The sequence below is a fragment of the Girardinichthys multiradiatus genome, chromosome 14 (genome assembly GCF_021462225.1).
Source record: "Girardinichthys multiradiatus isolate DD_20200921_A chromosome 14, DD_fGirMul_XY1, whole genome shotgun sequence".
Classification (NCBI taxonomy): Eukaryota; Metazoa; Chordata; class Actinopteri; order Cyprinodontiformes; family Goodeidae; genus Girardinichthys; species Girardinichthys multiradiatus.
Window position 1 is genome coordinate 2,940,235 of NC_061807.1, and position 17,454 is coordinate 2,957,688.

Below are 17,454 nucleotides of genomic sequence, written 5' to 3' on the forward strand. Positions count from 1 at the left end.
TTGGGCTATTTAAATTTTGAGAGTTTGGGAGAACTTATCACTAGAACCCCTCTTTTACAATCCAAATGCTGATAAATGTTCCAATATTTTATCTCTTAGTAATCTGAAATCACCTTGTATACCTTTGTACTCATATGTATTCCTTTAATCTTTAAACCCTAAGAAATCAAACAAGGAGACTGGAGTTTGAGCCGACCATCCTCTTACTGTTAAGAGGGCCTTTATTTCTTTTCTTTTCCTAAAATGAAGGATTTTCTTTATCCCGTTATAAAAATCCTAACCTTGGTTCCAAAACTAAACTCTTCAACCCCAATCTGTGTTCCCCAGAGTAGAAATTTTGAGTTTTATTGCATTTCAAAGCCACCAAAATGACTGGAACTCATCATTGGCTTAGATCTATTTTAATAGGTAATCGGTCTACCTTTAATTAAATATTATAATTTGATGGACCCAAAATCTATGGCTTACAGGCTTCAGGAGTCCAGGAACCACAAGTTGAGTACTACTGCATTGAACAATGGTGTTAACTTTCTGCAGAGATTGAAGGATTGGCTAAATATATTATTTCTGCTTGGACAATAATCAGATTTAAAATTATTAGTTCACAGCTTCTAATTTACCTCAGATCATATTTGCTTCTAACCCAGTTCATAAGAAGCTTCAGACAAACATTATGCTAAAAAGCCAAAAACAAAACAAACAAAAACCAGATCTGTTTTAAAATAAAGAAAAAGCATGCTTAAAAACTTGGTACTGTGGTGGAAAATAACTCCACGGTTCTGAAGGCCTTTTCATGCAGAGTCTTTTAGGAAACATTAGATTAGTTTAATTTTTGTGTGGTACCACTGTCCAATCAGATTCTTTCTAAATAACCCAATTTTTCATTCTCATTTTAAAGGTTTGTTTTACCAAGGGAAATGTGTTTAACAAAACCAATTACTCTCAAAGTTTTAAAAGTTTTTAGCTGGTGATATCTTAGAAAACAACAAGTGTTTTAAGATTCCTATGCAACACAGAACTGATCAGGTGTCCTTTCCTTCTCCAAAGGGAGAAAAAAGAACCTGCAGAACCAAACCTCTCATAGTTTTTGTCAGGACCTGATATAAGGTACAGTGTAAATCAACACGCTGCATGAATCAGAAGAGGGAAGAAAAACCTAATATAACCTCATACCAGCAGCTGCTGTGAAAAACAATGAATTTGTACTTTCCATAAGCGTCAGTTAGCACTTGTGGACAAAACTGCACCAAACTGTAAATACTGTGTCAGAGACTGTATGAAGACCATCTGCAGTAGAACTAAGCCTGTTTTAATGAGGTCTCTACCCATTAGATTTATGGGATACAAAATCTGACAACAGAAAATAATACCTGAAGGAGAAACCCATCAGGTTTTACGCATGCGCTGGGTTTTATAAATGCTCCTTCATGAGATCTGTCCTGAGAATAACATAGAAACACTTGGTTACTGGTGAGTTTTGGAGATGTTGTAACTTCCTCTGCTTTTTAATAACTTTAAATAACTAGAATAATTGACCCTGAATATTCCACAACGAAAGAGAACTTGTTTCTCTAAAATAATTAACTGGAAAGTATCAAATGAGCTAAGTTATCACCCTTTTAAAGATACTTTTCTAACCCTAAAATAATATTTTAACCCACTATATCTGTCAACGTCAAGCAAGCGTCACATGAGCAGCGGTTAATAAGCGTTCTTCGTTGCAGAAAATAGGAAAAGATTTATGCAAATGTGTGTATGTTTGTACGTTACCCCCATCAGTTTCTAAATCGCTCCAGAATCAGACTGTCATGGCACACAGTCCTCTATCAGTCCAAAAGAACAACCAGGCCTTTCCCAGGTCTGTTGGTGAGACATTCAATCCTTCTTTGTCCACTTTAACTTCTCCAGGAGGGAGAAAGAAGAAACTTTGCTCCGGTTTCTCTTCTGCCCGCATAAGATGCTTTCAATATAAATCCAGTGTATCACTCTTCTGGCTCTTGCAAACAGCATGGATCGTTGTCCATCTCAGTGGGTCCAGACTTCTTCTGAGTTTCGTTTTTTGTTTCCTAGTAGAAAGTCACACTGCGATTTTCAACATGCAGGAAGGCAGATCTCTCTCTTTCAGGCCATGCTGGAGAAGCGTTTCTGGTGTAGTAGCCATAGAGAAGGGCAGGTTTCTAAAATCCAGACTCAAAAACGCAGATGTTGAACTTAAATCCCATATAAGTGTGTATTTGTGTGTCAGAGAGGCAGAAGAAAAAGTTTAGTATTGGTTCAGATTTTGCACAAAGAAATATTATCAGTCAGTCAGTCAGTTGTCCCCCTGCCTGTCACTTCCTTTCATAACATGCACTATACTCCTTTCTAAGACAACTTTCTTTTCGACTCTCTAATGTCCCTGTTCACTATTTTACCTTATTTTCCGACTGATCGCAATATTTAACACAAACGAAACTTCCTTCAGGAAAGTTTTAACTTTTTTAATTTTTTTTACTCATTTACACTCAAACTTCCACACTGTGAAAAACCAATGTTATCTTCCAAATTAAAGCACATTTAACACAATCATCCCCACTTTGATGTTTAGGAGATGATGGTTAATGTGTAATAAAAATAGGAAGAACAATAATATAGCACTCACACAGTTAGTATTTTAACATATTTATGTCCCTTCAGCAATATGTATGGTCGACCTAGTTTAGTTTATGAGATCTCTTTATTATTTAACATTTAATTTCATTCCCTTCCGGCGGAATGTTACCAACCAAATTATCCAGTTCACTTTACGGCGCCTAGTCATTTTTAATCTCTTTACGGCGAGATAACGACCTAAATTTATCACTATTTCTTTGCGGCAAAATAACACCTTTCCAATGCAGTCTCCTTTCGGCGAGACACTACCAAATGACTTTTAAGTACTTTTCTTCTTTCATTTATATAGCGCTTACTTTTATCTCATGTACTGTATTTTAAAACTGTCTCACCTCTGAGTTGACTTTCAGGTGACTCTGTCGGATCTCTCGGACCCGCCCGGCATCGAGCAAGACAATAATCCACCGGCTAGATGCGAACGTCACACACCGGGACTTTCAGCCACCAGGCCTAGATGCGGCTGTGCGGCAGCGCTTAACTCGACGTCAGGCTGTTCCCAGAGATCCGCCAGTCACTGCAAAGAAAGATAAAATCAGTTTAGTTCTTATAATCTCCGGCTCCGAAGGACCAAATTAATGATAGGTATTATTTAATCAACTCAGAGGTAAGGAAAGACACCGAGTCAGTTTTACTTGCAAGGGTAGCTGTGCACTACAGACTACGAAGTATTAGCCCCCTCTCTCTTTATTTATACATGCTTGGTCACACACAGTTCAAACATCATTCAGGGTGGGGGTGTATATGTGTGTGTGTGTGGGGTCAGAAAGGTTAGGGTTCATCTGTCTTGATTATAAACAAACATAGGAAGTGGGAAGTGGGAAGTGGGCACCTGGTGTATAGCCCCCAGATGCTGCTAGTAATAAAAGCATAACTCATTCTTGTGACCATCTCCCCTCCTGCAACATGTAAGGAGGGAAAAGCACTTAGATGAGTGATAAACAATACAAAAAGTCATAAAAACCCTAACAGTAAGTGAAGAAAAAGGTTTATTAACAAAAACTCACTCACAGCAGGAGGCAGGAACAAAACAATCGGCAGATTAACTTGGACAGGTGAGCCGAATAAACTTAATTAACAGAACAAAACGTGACTGGAGCAAAACAGAGACTCTTGAACACAAACTAGAAAAACATGAAGCAAAAGCATAACCATATCTGAAAACTAAACTTGACAAAACATGAACAAGACGACAAAACAAAAGCATGACCAGGAAAATAAACAGAAACATGATTCAAAACTTGAACAGTGAAAAACAAAAGGAAAAAACCTGAAACCAAAAACCAAACAACCCCAAATCATGGCATATCCTTCCTGGCAGCTGTGCAGGAGGATGGGTTTAAACAGTGCATTCAGGGATTCTGAGTTTCTATTTGTTTGTCTGTGTAAATCAGCTATTGAGTCTCCAATTTATAAAGCCTGAAACAGATGCAACAAATAAATACAGCATATATGTGTGAAGGTTTAAAATATAAACTTTTAAGGAGCAATGTCTAAGAAGGAAGACAATGTGTTTAATTTATAAAAACTTTCGTGTCAAATAAAAAGAAAGAAATTGCAAGCAAATGTAAGAAGAACCCTTAAAAATGCAAGAGAATATTGGAGGAGTTTTTGTAATTTAGTGGGGAGGGAGACAGACATTTCTAAGGTATGGGCAATGATTAAAAGGATGAATGGGATTAAAAGAGTGAGTGGATATCCAATACAAATATTTTATTAGAATTGTATAATCAAGTATGGGAGGATTGAGAATTGCCAAAAAGTTGGAAAGAAACAGTGATTATACCAATTCAAAAACCAGGGAAAGATGAGACAAAACCAGAAAATTACCCACCTGTAGCTTTAACGTCAAACATATGTAAATTCATGGAGAGAATGATAAATGAAAGATTGTTATATTATATGGAAAATAAAGGTCTTATATCAACGTATCATAGTGGATTCAGGAGAGGGAGAAACACAATGGATCCAATATTATGTTTAGAGAATGAGATTAGAAAGGCTCAAGTGAATAAAGAGTGTTGAGGCGGTATTTTTGATAATGAAAGAGCATATGATATGATGTGGAGGGAAGGGTTATTAATGAAGATTAGAAGAATGGGAATAAATGGTCGTATGTTTAGATGGATTGAGAATTTTTTAGAAGGAAGACAAATACAAGTGAGGATAGGGAAGAAATATTCTGAGAGACTGAATATAGAAAATGAGACACCAAAGGGAAGCATAGTAAGCCCGTTATTAATTTCTGTTATAATTAATGATATGTTTAAGGAAGTAGGGGTTGGAATGGGATTTTCACTATTTGCTGATGATGGAGCAATGTGGAAAAGGGGAAGGAATTAAAAATTTATTGTAAAGAAGCTCCAGGGGCCAAATTCAGTTGTAGAAAAATGGTCATATAAATAGGGTTTTACGTTTTCAGTGGAAAAAACTAAAATAATGTTTTTTACATGGAAAAGAGTTGATGAAAAAATCAATTTGAAATTATATGATCAGAAGTTGGAAAGAGTTAAACAATTAAATTTTCTTGGGCTGTGGTTTGATGAAAGAAAGACATGGGGTGTACACATTAAGAAAATATTAGATAAATGTAGGAAGATGTTAAATATAATGAGGTGTTGCAGCCGAGTGGGGGAGCTGATAGAAAGGCAATGAAAGCCATTTATACTGGATTAATTAGGTCAGTCTTGGATTATGGGTGCATAGTATATAATTCAGCAGCAGATACAAATCTCCAAAAGCTAAATTATATTCAATATCAAGCTTTAAGAATATGTACAGGTGCTTTTAAAACATCTTCAATAGCAGCATTACAAGTTGAAATGGGAGAAATGCCTCTTAAATTTAGAAGGGACCAGTTATCTTTGAATTATTGGACAAATTTACAAGGACAAAGAAATGACCATCCAACATTAAAAGTGCTTACAACAGGTTGGGAAAAGAAAAAAAGAAAAAGCTTTGGATGGATAATAAATTCTAAAGCTAATGAAATTCATTTAGATAAATTAGATATAGGTCAGACAGTTCCATTACCTACAGTACCACCTTGGATACTTCCTGATGCAAAAATAGATTTTTCATTATTAGAAAAGAAGAACAAAAATAAGTTTATTATGAATAAATATATTGTACAAGAAAACATAAACCAGTATTATAACTATGTACATATATATACTGATACATCAAAAAATACTGAAAATAGGATAGGAATACCTTTTATTGTACCACAATTTAACATTAAAGTTGGAAAAAGGGTAAATGATGGAGTATCGGTTTATACAGGAGAAATGTTTGCTTTACTTCTAGCAGTTCAGTGGGTGGAAGAGGTTAGACTATTAAAATCAATCATTTCCTCAGACTCTAGTTCATCATTGACCAGTTTGCAACATAGTCAATCAGATAGTTGACCAGATATATTAATTGAAATACAACAAACACTTTATAAAATCATTATGATTCTATAAAAGGTTCCAGCACATCACGGGGTTAAGGGGAATGAAATGGCGGATAATATGGCTAAGAAGAGCACCAATAGGATAATGGTTGACATTAATGGTAGGTTTAGTGTAAAAGAAGTAAAGGGTATAATAAAACAAAAAATGGAAGAGAGGTGGCAGAAGTTATGGAAAGAAGAAAGGAAAGGACGCTGGTTTTATAAAATACAAAGGAAAATAGGAGAAATGAGAAGAACAGAAAGAAACAGGAGAGAAGAGACAATTATATCACGTCTTAGAATTAGACATACTGGATTGAACAGAACCTTATTTATAAAAGGAAAAGATCAAACAGGGAAATGTGAGTGCAGGGAAGATGAGACAATAGAACATGTTATTTTGCATTGTAGGAAATATCAGGTCCAGAGGAATAAGTTGGTTAGGAATCTTAGTGATATGAAAATGAAATTAGACATTGTTGATTTATTGCAAATGATTCAGAACACAGAGGATATCAAGTTATATTTTATTTTTTAAAACAGTGTTAGTTGTATAATAGGATTTAGTGCATGAAGGGGTTTGTATAAGTATGTATAGATGTCATGTGGTTCACACTCCTTACCAGTTGGTGGCGGTAATGCTTCCTTCAGTTGTTCGCCAACCGCCATTATAAGAAGAAGAAGAAGATTCGTTTGTCATCGGTCACGTGGTTTACCGCATTTACAAGCATTGAACCTTTTTACTCTGTAAACTCCTCGAAGCTTTGCTTCAAATGTTCCATCTCTAGAGTTTGGATCGAAGCCGAGTTATAACTACTCAGTAACTGTTAAAGGATCTTTTGAAGAGAAGCTAACAACAAAGATGTGGAGACAGCAGCTCAAACGGTGGCAGAGTGCAGCAGTGGGAGAGATTTCCCAAACAGCTAAAGAGGACAAAGAAGATCAGCAGCGTCTCAACATCCTGGAGGCTGATTTCAACCCTAAAGTTCTGCTGCACAGATTAGGTTTGTATGTTTTCATGTCAGTTACAGTTTAGGAACATTTTAGGTGACTAATGGATTAGCTTCTTAAAGTCCAAATGTTCACCATAGACTTAAAACGTAAACGCTTCGTTACTCGGTGGGAACGACCCACGTCCGCCATTTTGAGTGGTTTGTTGTCCTTCGACACCGATACAAGTTTGTTTAGAAACTAATTAATAGGGCTGCACGATATTAGAGAAACCTGTGATGTGTGATAACAGTGTCTAATAGTGTGATGACGATATGACTTGTAATATATGAACAAATACTTGCAGAGCATCAGGAAAGTATTCACAGCGCTTCATATTTTGTTAAGTTACAGCTTCTTTACAAATTGTATTAATCTCTATCCACCAAATTTCTACACATACTCCGTATTTGTTTGTAGAAATTTGAGGCAATAGATTAATACAAATTTGAATGAGGCTGTAACATAACAAAATGTGATGCGCTGTGAATACTTTCCTGATGCAGTGTTTGTCTTTCTGCTCTGGGTTCATAGAAATATAACAATTAAATATATAATTTCCATTCCAACACGTCAGTTCATCACACTCTATATAACACTGACTCTTAAAGGAACAACTCTTAAACGGTTTCTATCTTTTAGAACATTTAATCTGAATTAGGCAGAAGAATGATTACAGAGATCAGCGCTGAGGCTCCCGAAAGAAGGTCACATGTAGTTTTATATCTGGTTCTCCAATGCAATGGATGTCCACTCCCTCAGTGTTTATCAGTAGACTATGTGTCACCATTGTGGTGTCTATCTGGTAGGTTGTGTAGTAGTGGGTGTCCATCCTTAATCTAAGTGTTGCTGCAGCTTTCTAATCAAACCCAGTTCCAGTCGGCTCCACCATCAAAAACCCAGTCCACTAAGCCTCAGGTCATTCATAACGAACTTTGGGCCATTTCCTTGTAACGTGTTGATGAGCTTCCTTATCCTACTCTAACAAAAGGGAAACATTAGAACTTAAGCTTTATATTATTATAGTATAAGTGTGAGAAACAGCTATGAGTCATATTAATAAAGGTTATCCTTACAAAAAAATGCAACCAGACATAGCGTCTGTATTAGCATTGAAACAACAGACTGCATGATATAGTTTCTTAATGACTTCAAAACATCGTCCCCATAAACATTTTCTGATGTTCTAAATACAGAGAAACACCATTTAATATCAGGGTTTTTAAATAAATAAATAAAAACTTAAAATACGTTGAAGAACTTTAAATAAAAGTTAACATAACTTAAATTCAACTACAAATCCTCCCATTGCAGTTGTTCTACATTTTCTCTACACACCAAGTGGTTATAAGGCTGTTGTATTACTGGAGACAGGACTTTGCTAGATCAAACTAGGAGAAGGTTAAGGTACTGGCCAACAACGGTATGAGCAACAATGTAGGTAAACTCAAGAAACTCTTTTTAAAGTCTTAAGTGTGGTGAACTAAATTATAGTTTTATTTATTGTGTTTCTCTGTCTCTCATCCTGAGTGAATATGTTTTATTAGGGTAGGTTCTTGGTAAAAAGAAAAACCCAACATGTTCACTTTGCAAGGTTTTAAACATGTGTGCTGAGATGTTGTTATATTTCCTGATGTACCAAAAAGCCTCCCTGAATAAGAGTCAGTTTTATTGCCAAGTTCGTACATACAAACAAGGAATTTGACTCCGGTACACTTTGCTCTTTGGTTTTGTTTTTGTATTACAGAATATACATATTTACAATATAGACATATATAATAAAAAGGTGCATTTGCAACATCTGTATGCTGTTGTTTTGTCAGTCGGTCATTTTCTACCGCTTATTCCATAGTGTGTCGCGGGGAAGCTGGTGCCTATCTCCATCAGTCTATGGGCGAGAGGCAGGGTACACCCTGGACAGGTCGCCAGTCCATCGCAGGGTAAGCAAACAGCAGGGGGCCTGTGATGTCTTTCAGGTGCTTCAGCACCAGCCGCTCAAAGGATTTCATGACCACAGACGTCAGGGCTACAGGCCTGTAGTCATTTAATCCTACGATGGTGGGTTTCTTGGGAAGGGGACCTCACATTTCTTCAGTGACTTGTTGAAGATCCTTGTGAAGATCGGAGCAAGTTGATGTGCGCAGGCTTTCAGGCATGATGGGGAGACGTTATCAGGTCCTCCAGCTTTCTTTGTTTTCATACGCTGAAAGAGCCTGTTTACATCTTCCTCTGAGATCTTTAGTGCAGGCAGAGGATCTGATGGTGGGGGGTTGGTTGCTTTATGGGAGGGATTTGTTCCTGAATGGGATGTAGAGGGGATGATTTGAGGTGTGAATGGCTTCTTGTCATGTCTGCAGTAGAAGCCATTCAGACGGTTGGCCAGGAGACGACTCTGTTCAGGATGGATGGAGGGGCTCTTGTAGGCAGTCAGGTTTCTCAGACTAGTCCATACAGCTGAAGTATCACCAGTAGAAAGGCTGTTCTTAAGCTTCTCACTGTAGCTTCTCTTAGCTGCTTTGATCTCTTTTGTTAGTTTGTTCCTGGCCTGCCAATCTCCACTGCTGTGAGCTTCTTCCTTTTCCCTGCGCAGGTTCCTGAGGTGTGGAGTAAACCATGGCTTATTGTTCCCAAAGGTCTCGGTCTGCACACACATGTCCTCACAGAAACTGATGTATGATGTCACCACATCAGTTAGTTGGTTTAAGTCAGTGGCTGAGGTTTCAAAAACAGTCCAGTCTGTGCATTCAAAGCAGGCCTGTAGCGTCTGCTTTGATTCCTCAGTCCACTTCTTAACAGTGTGAACCTTGGGTTTGGAAGCTCTTAGTCTCTGTCTCTAGGTTGGGATGAGGTGGATTAGATAATGATCCGAAAAACCCAGAGCCGCCCTGGTAACAGCATGATATGAGTCCTTTAAAGCTGTGTAACAATGGTCCAGTGTGTTTTTATCTCTGGTGGGACACTTAATGTGCTGTCTGTATTTGGGGAGTTCATTTGAGAGGTTTGCTCTGTTAAAATCTCCCAGTATTATGATGAAAGAGTACGTGTATTTTTTTCTCCAGGTCTGTAATCAGCTCAACAAGATGTTTGTCCGCTTTAGAAGTGCAGCCATGCGGTGGAAAATATGAGCCGATTATTATAAACGAGGAAAACTCTCTCGGTGAATAAAACGGCTTACAGTTTATGGAAAATGACTCCAGATCCGGGCTACATGTTTTTCCCAGCACTTTTACGTCTCTGCACCAACCTTCAATTATATAAAAGCAGATTCCACCTCCTCGCCTCTTCCCCGATAGCTCCGCGCTGCGATCCGCTCTGAACAGCTGGAAGTCCAGCATCAGCAGTGCGCGGTCCGGGATGTTTTCACTCAGCCATGTCTCAGTGAAGCAGAAAACCGCTGATCCGCAGGAGTCTGAGTTTTTACCGATGAGGAGAAGCAGCTCGTCCATCTTGTTGTTGAGAGAGCGGACATTTGCCAGATGGATTGAAGGCAGTGGTGTGCGAAGTCCTCTTTTGCGGAGCTTTACCAGCGCGCTTTCCTCTCCGACGCTTCCTGTGCAGAATCTTGTATAGAGCCGCAGCTCCACTCGCCAGGAGCTCAGTGAACCTCGGATCGATAAAAGATGGTGAAAAAATCCCAAGAGAGGACTCTCTGATGTTGAGAAGTTCCTCTCTACTGAATGAGACCACCGGAGTGTGGCCCGACACCACAGAACTGTGGCTCGAAAAACACACAAAATACAGAAACAAAGAGAGAGCGAAGCTCTGAGGCTGCCATCGTCGGCGCCATCTTGGAATGCAGCTCATTAAGGTGAACTTCTTGCAGGTATGCAGAGATACTTTCTAAGTAATTTTGGTGGAGTCCCCACCATGCCAAGGGGTCTCCCTCATTGTCTATGACGGGGAACAACAAGTAACTGCTAAGCTCAGCTTCTACAGCTTGTGAAAGTTGCACAAAAGATGAGGCAGGAAGTGGTGCTTTCTTGAAGAAACTGCCCAGTGATTTCTTTGCCTTCTTCGTGGTGGCACTGGGTGGATCATTGGTCTGGGCCTCTGGATCAGTGAAGCTTCTCTCCTAGAACAGAGAAAATAATATATGGGAAATAAACTCTTTAATTATCATGATATACATACAGGTCCTTCTAAAAATATTAGCATATTGTGATAAAGTTCATTATTTTCCATAATGTAATGATGAAAATTTAACATTCATATATTTTAGATTCATTGCACACTAACTGAAATATTTCAGGTTTTTTATTGTCTTAATACGGATGATTTTGGCATACGGCTCATGAAAACCCAAAATTCCTATCTCACAAAATTAGCATATCATTAAAAGGGTCTCTAAACGAGCTATGAACCTAATCATCTGAATCAATGAGTTAACTCTAAACACCTGCAAAAGATTCCTGAGGCCTTTAAAACTCCCAGCCTGGTTCATCACTCAAAACCCCAATCATGGGTAAGACTGCCGACCTGACTGCTGTCCAGAAGGCCACTATTGACACCCTCAAGCAAGAGGGTAAGACACAGAAAAAATTTCTGAACGAATAGGCTGTTCCCAGAGTGCTGTATCAAGGCACCTCAGTGGGAAGTCTGTGGGAAGGAAAAAGTGTGGCAGAAAACGCTGCACAACGAGAAGAGGTGACCAGACCCTGAGGAAGATTGTGGAGAAGGGCCGATTCCAGACCTTGGGGGACCTGCGGAAGCAGTGGACTGAGTCTGGAGTAGAAACATCCAGAGCCACCGTGTACAGGCGTGTGCAGGAAATGGGCTACAGGTGCCGCATTCCCCAGACCTGGGCTACAGAGAAGCAGCACCGGACTGTTGCTCAGTGGTCCAAAGTACTTTTTTCGGATGAAAGCAAATTCTGCATGTCATTCGGAAATCAAGGTGCCAGAGTCTGGAGGAAGACTGGGGAGAAGGAAATGCCAAAATGCCAGAAGTCCAGTGTCAAGTACCCACAGTCAGTGATGGTCTGGGGTGCCGTGTCAGCTGCTGGTGTTGGTCCACTGTGTTTTATCAAGGGCAGGGTCAATGCAGCTAGCTATCAGGAGATTTTGGAGCACTTCATGCTTCCATCTGCTGAAAAGCTTTATGGAGATGAAGATTTCATTTTTCAGCACGACCTGGCACTAGGGATGGCGTGATTATCGATTATCGTGTCTATCGGCGATTGAAGGGTTGGATCATGATTTATTTTTTCAAAGGGCGATCTTTATTAATTAATTTAATGCCGTGCTGGGGATGTAAAATCAATTCTATATGCGCACTTCTCTGTAATTTAAAATGTTTTAATCATCATCCCCGTGATTTGTGCAATAGAGGGAATAAAATGCGTCTTTCTCTTTTTTCCTTTCACTTTTCTCGGAGTAAGCGCCAACGCGGCTCCTCTTCGTATCTCCGTCGTCATCCGTAGAGTCCCGCACAGTCACAGGTGGTCCGGAAGTAGTCTGCTTCCAGAACAGCACCATCTCATCCTCCAGCTGGGTTCTGATGTAGTCCAGGTCAATACTGCCCACGTGAGTAGCTTTGTACCGCGGGTCAAGGAGGGCAGCTGTGCGCATTAACTGGATGATCTTGTCATTGTCATATCTACTGTCAAGTTGCTCCAGGATCGTTTGTTTAATGGCTGCAGTCAGTTTGGCATCGCTCTCTTTTTCCTTGAGAGTATCTTTAATCAAGTGAAGCTGAGGCAGCAGCGATGAGATGGTGACGTCACGCTCACTTGACAAGATGTCTGTAAATTCAGATACAGATTTCAGGCCTTCTGTGACAGCCAATGGTTGGTAGTGTGCGCCGAGTCCTGTCATCAGCAAAAACCCTTCTGATGTGAGGCAGCAGGGTGAGAATCCTCTCTGTCATGGCATATTTGCTGCCCCAGCGCGTTGCACAATCCTGTTTTATAAGAGAAAATATAATGGGCAAAGGGCAGTTATAGGCTGAGTAAAAGCAATGTGCGTATTGTTACTTTCTAAATGCGCTGTCTTCTGTGTGTATGTTTGTATGCAGACACCGATAAAACTATCCTCCAATCTATGTTATGTTATTATTGGTAATAATACAGTGGCAACACTAAGCTAGTGATGAAATTGTACATTTTTAACAGAAAACATATGATTGAAACTGAGTTTGTTATCGCTTGGTGGGATAACGGCTATATGTTAATACTTACAGTTATTAAAGAAAGCGGTTTCTTTATCCCCTGTTGCTCTTGCTCTTTCCTGAGTTGCTGTCGCCTTTGCCAACTGTGTGAAAAGGCTCCATTTATTTGGCGACACACTCCGAAAGCCCGGTCCGTTTTGTTTTTTTCTTTATTCAAGGCATTGTTGACGGCTAAGTTCAAATTATGCCCGAAACAACTGATCCATGGCCACTTAAGATCACGAACAGCTGCAACGATGTTGGCTCCGTTGTCGCTTGTAATGCAGACGACTTTCTCTTCTCCTATTTCCCATGCTTGCAACCCATCCTGGAGTGCTTCAGCTAGCACCGCCGCGGTGTGACTCTCTGGGGTAAAAGCTGTCTCGAGACATTTGGATTTTAATGTCCAGTCTTTTGAGACATAGTGTGCAGTTATGGACATATAAGGAGACATGTTAATGCTTGACCACATATCCGTAGTCAAAGCAATGAAGTTGGCCTCTTTTAATTCATTAACTATTTCCCCTCTCAGCTGTTCATACAGTTTTGGCACAGCAGTCTCCGAGAAATATTTCCTCCCAGGCGGTTCATACTGCGCATCCAGTGTAGTCAACATTTTTTTGAAACTTTCTCTTTCAACCGCCTGAAATGGGACGCACTCCTTCGCCAGAAATCTTGCAACAGCTGTTGTACACTTGGTCCATCTTTCGCTGCCTGGCCTGTATTTAGTTGATTTAGCAAAAGCTGCTGATATTGTGGGCTGCCCCCATGGCTGTCCCCCAGAAGCACCTGCAGCGCTGCTGGTTGGAGGCAGTTTTGCGGCCTCGGCGGGGTGATGGACTCGAATGTGCGCAAATAAATTTGTGGTTTGCCTATCCTTCGCAGGCACACATAATTTGCATAATGTGCAAATAGGCTGTGTTAGGTCTTGAGGCTCACCGTTAGCATTTGGATAGAACCTAAAATATGCCCAAATAACCGACTTAGCATTCTTTTTGGGCACCAAATTGCTGTCTGACTTTGCCATGTTTTCGGCACCAAGATTTTATTTTTTTTGATGACATAATTGCGCCCGCCCCATCAGCCGATTGGATCGTCTATCGGCGATAGCCAGTGACCTCGATCTTATGATCAGAAAATAGGGCGATTTCCCATCCCTACCTGGTACCTGCTCACAGTGCCAAAACCACTGGTAAATGGTTTACTGACCATGGTATCACTGTGCTCAATTGGCCTGCCAACTCTCCTGACCTGAACCCCATAGAGAATCTGTGGGATATTGTGAAGAGAACGTTGAGAGACTCAAGACCCAACATTCTGGATGAGCTAAAGGCCGCTATCAAAGCATCCTGGGCCTCCATAAGACCTCAGCAGTGCCACAGGCTGATTGCCTCCATGCCACGCCGCATTGAAGCAGTCATTTCTGCCAAAGGATTCCCGACCCAGTATTGAGTGCATAACTGTACATGATTATTTGAAGGTTGACGTTTTTTGTATTAAAAACACTTTTCTTTTATTGGTCGGATGGAAATTTTGGGTTTTCATGAGCTGTATGCCAAAATTATCCGTATTAAGACAATAAAAGACCTGAAATATTTCAGTTAGTGTGCAATGAATCTAAAATATATGAATGTTAAATTTTCATCATTACATTATAGAAAATAATGAACTTTATCACAATATGCTAATTTTTTTAGAAGGACCTGTATATATATTCCTCCACCAGAAGCTCACACAGCTCAACGTCCCAGCCTCCACCTGTCAGTGGATCAACAGCTTCCTGACAGACCGACAGCAGCTGGTGAGACTGGGGAGCATCTTCTCCCGAACCAGATCAGTAAGTACTGGTGCCCCCCAGGGGTGCGTTCTATCCCCACTCCTCTTCTCTCTGTACACAAATGATTGCACCTCATCGGACTCGTCCGTGAAACTCCTTCAGTTTGCAGATGACACCACTGTCATTGGACTGATCCAGGACGGTGATGAGTCTGCATACAGACAGCAGGTGGATCGGCTGGTACACTGGTGCAGTCAGAACTACCTTGAACTAAACCCTCTCAAGACTGTGGAAATGGTGGTGGACTTTCGGAGAACACCACCCCCATACACCCCCCTCACCATCCTCAACAACACTGTATCGGCCGTGGACCACTTCAGGTTCTTAGGAACCACCATCTCTGAGGACCTGAGATGGTCTTCACACATAGACACTGTTCAAAAGAAGGCCCAGCAGAGACTGTACTTCCTGAGGCAACTCAAGAAGTTCAACCTTCCACAGGAGCTGTTGGTCATCTTCTACACTGCCATCATTCAGTCTGTCCTGTCTTCGTCCATTTCAGTGTGGTTTGGCTCTTCCACAAAACAGGACAGGTCCAGACTGCAACGAATAATCAGGATTGCAGAGAGAATAATCAGAGCTGACCTTCCCTCCATCCAGGACTTATACAGGTCTAGGGTCAAGAAAAGAGCTGCCAAAATCTCTGCAGACCCCACACACCCTGCACATAAACTGTTTAGAACTTTACCTTCAGGCCGCCGCTACAGAGCACTGTTTACTAAAACCAGCCGCCACAGAGACAGTTTATTCCCCCAGGCTGTTTCTCTGATGAACATTCAATAGAGTACCAAACAACAGCATACAGATGTTGCAAATGCACCTTTTTTATTAGACATGTGTATATTGTACATTGTAAATTTGTATATTCTGTAATGCAAAAACAGAACAAAAGAGCATAGTGTACCGGAGGCAAATTCCTTGTTTGTATGTACGAACTTGGCAATAAAGCTGATTCTGATATTCGAATTAAAGCAATAAAAAGAAATGATGTGAAATTCAATTAATTATAAGGCAGCATGCTGTCCAATACTGTATCTGCTGTAAATTTTTTATCAGTTTAATGTCTTTTATATTGCACTACAGTATCAGTTTCATAAATTTATCTGTGTATGTACATTGTGGTCTCTCCACTCCATTCTCTCACATTAGTTTTAATACAGTAACAAAAGAAAACGAAATCATGACAAATTGAGCACTATCCTTATCAATAATATAGTAAAAATGTTCATTTAAATCTATTAGAGCTATTCAAAATTATTTGATTATGTAGAACACCTTTACAGTGCTAAACAGATGTTTTTTGCCACAGCCATTAATAAACTTACAGATTGCAAGGTACAGTCTGTGTCCAAAACACTGAAGCCTGACCCAGTTGTTTAGTTCTGTAGCTTTCACAATGTCCGAGATGATACATACTTGTTGGTCTTTTTGAAGATCACAGCTGGACAAACACCTCACATAATCCAAGGGATCTATTTTCACCGGTGTGCAACTCTGGAAAATACACAGGCTCTAGACACCGTTCAAAGTTTTCGGTGAGGAAGTGCACAGTAAAACTCATGTATGGCTCTGTCTTGCGACTTGACCAAAGGTCTGTAGTACTTGCGTAGTATTCAGCTCAGTTCGGATTTTACTGTCTTACGGCATATTTCGTACATTTACAGAATGGTGACATGGGAAAAGTAATTCCGTGACGGGATGTGGTATCTTCGGTTTATCAGACTGACGAAACCCTCCTGGCTCACTGTATTCAGGGGCATCATGTCCTTAGCCAAATAACGTGCAATGGCCTCAGTTATGTCTTTGTATCGCTTTGATGTTTTCTCATAAGTAGTGATACATGGACGTCTGCTATTTTTACTTTGCTAGCGTTTGTTTTTTGAAACTCCTCATACGGGTCTTTGTGGTTGTATTGGAGGTGACAATCAAGATTCATTGTGTTTCCTCTCCTAGTTGTTACATGCGTTCGGCATGCCTTGCAGAGTACCTCAGTTTGTAAAACGTAGTCTCTCGTAAAACCGAAATATTTCCAAATAAGAAACGTGCAGTTTTTTTTAACCACGAATTCTTCATTACTTACAGTTTCCTCACTTGTCTTGCTCTCAGCCATAGCAACTCTCACTAAAATTGCTTAGTTCTTTGCGCTCCATTTGCGTCTACATAGGGGGCTGGCATCTAATGTAAAGAGATCCATCCGATTAGCAAAACACATGAAGGACTCCATTTGATTGGTCAACTGCTCTAAGCTTTCATGTGATTGACAAAGGGTGTTAATTTAAGAATTTATGTAAATCATAAACGTAAATATTTGAGCCAACTTTGTAGATTTTTGGAGAAATATTGGTTCAAAGTACCTACTAATGCTCATCCAGAGATTGTGACTCTTAGTGACTCCAGTCAC

At 40.0% G+C, this 17,454-nt stretch overlaps 1 protein-coding gene across 1 annotated transcript; it reads right to left on the reverse strand.

Annotated features, from left to right (window-relative positions):
• Positions 1 to 12,789: 12,789 nt before the first annotated feature.
• Positions 12,790 to 13,975, reverse strand: LOC124881169 (E3 SUMO-protein ligase ZBED1-like). The gene is made up of 2 exons (XM_047386705.1): positions 13,248 to 13,975; positions 12,790 to 12,970 (listed from the first exon to the last, which is right to left on the reverse strand). The coding sequence occupies exons 1-2, from the start codon at positions 13,830 to 13,832 to the stop codon at positions 12,821 to 12,823; spliced, it is 735 nt and encodes a 244-aa protein (XP_047242661.1). The 5' UTR covers positions 13,833 to 13,975; the 3' UTR covers positions 12,790 to 12,820.
• Between the last annotated feature and the right edge of the window lie 3,479 nt (positions 13,976 to 17,454).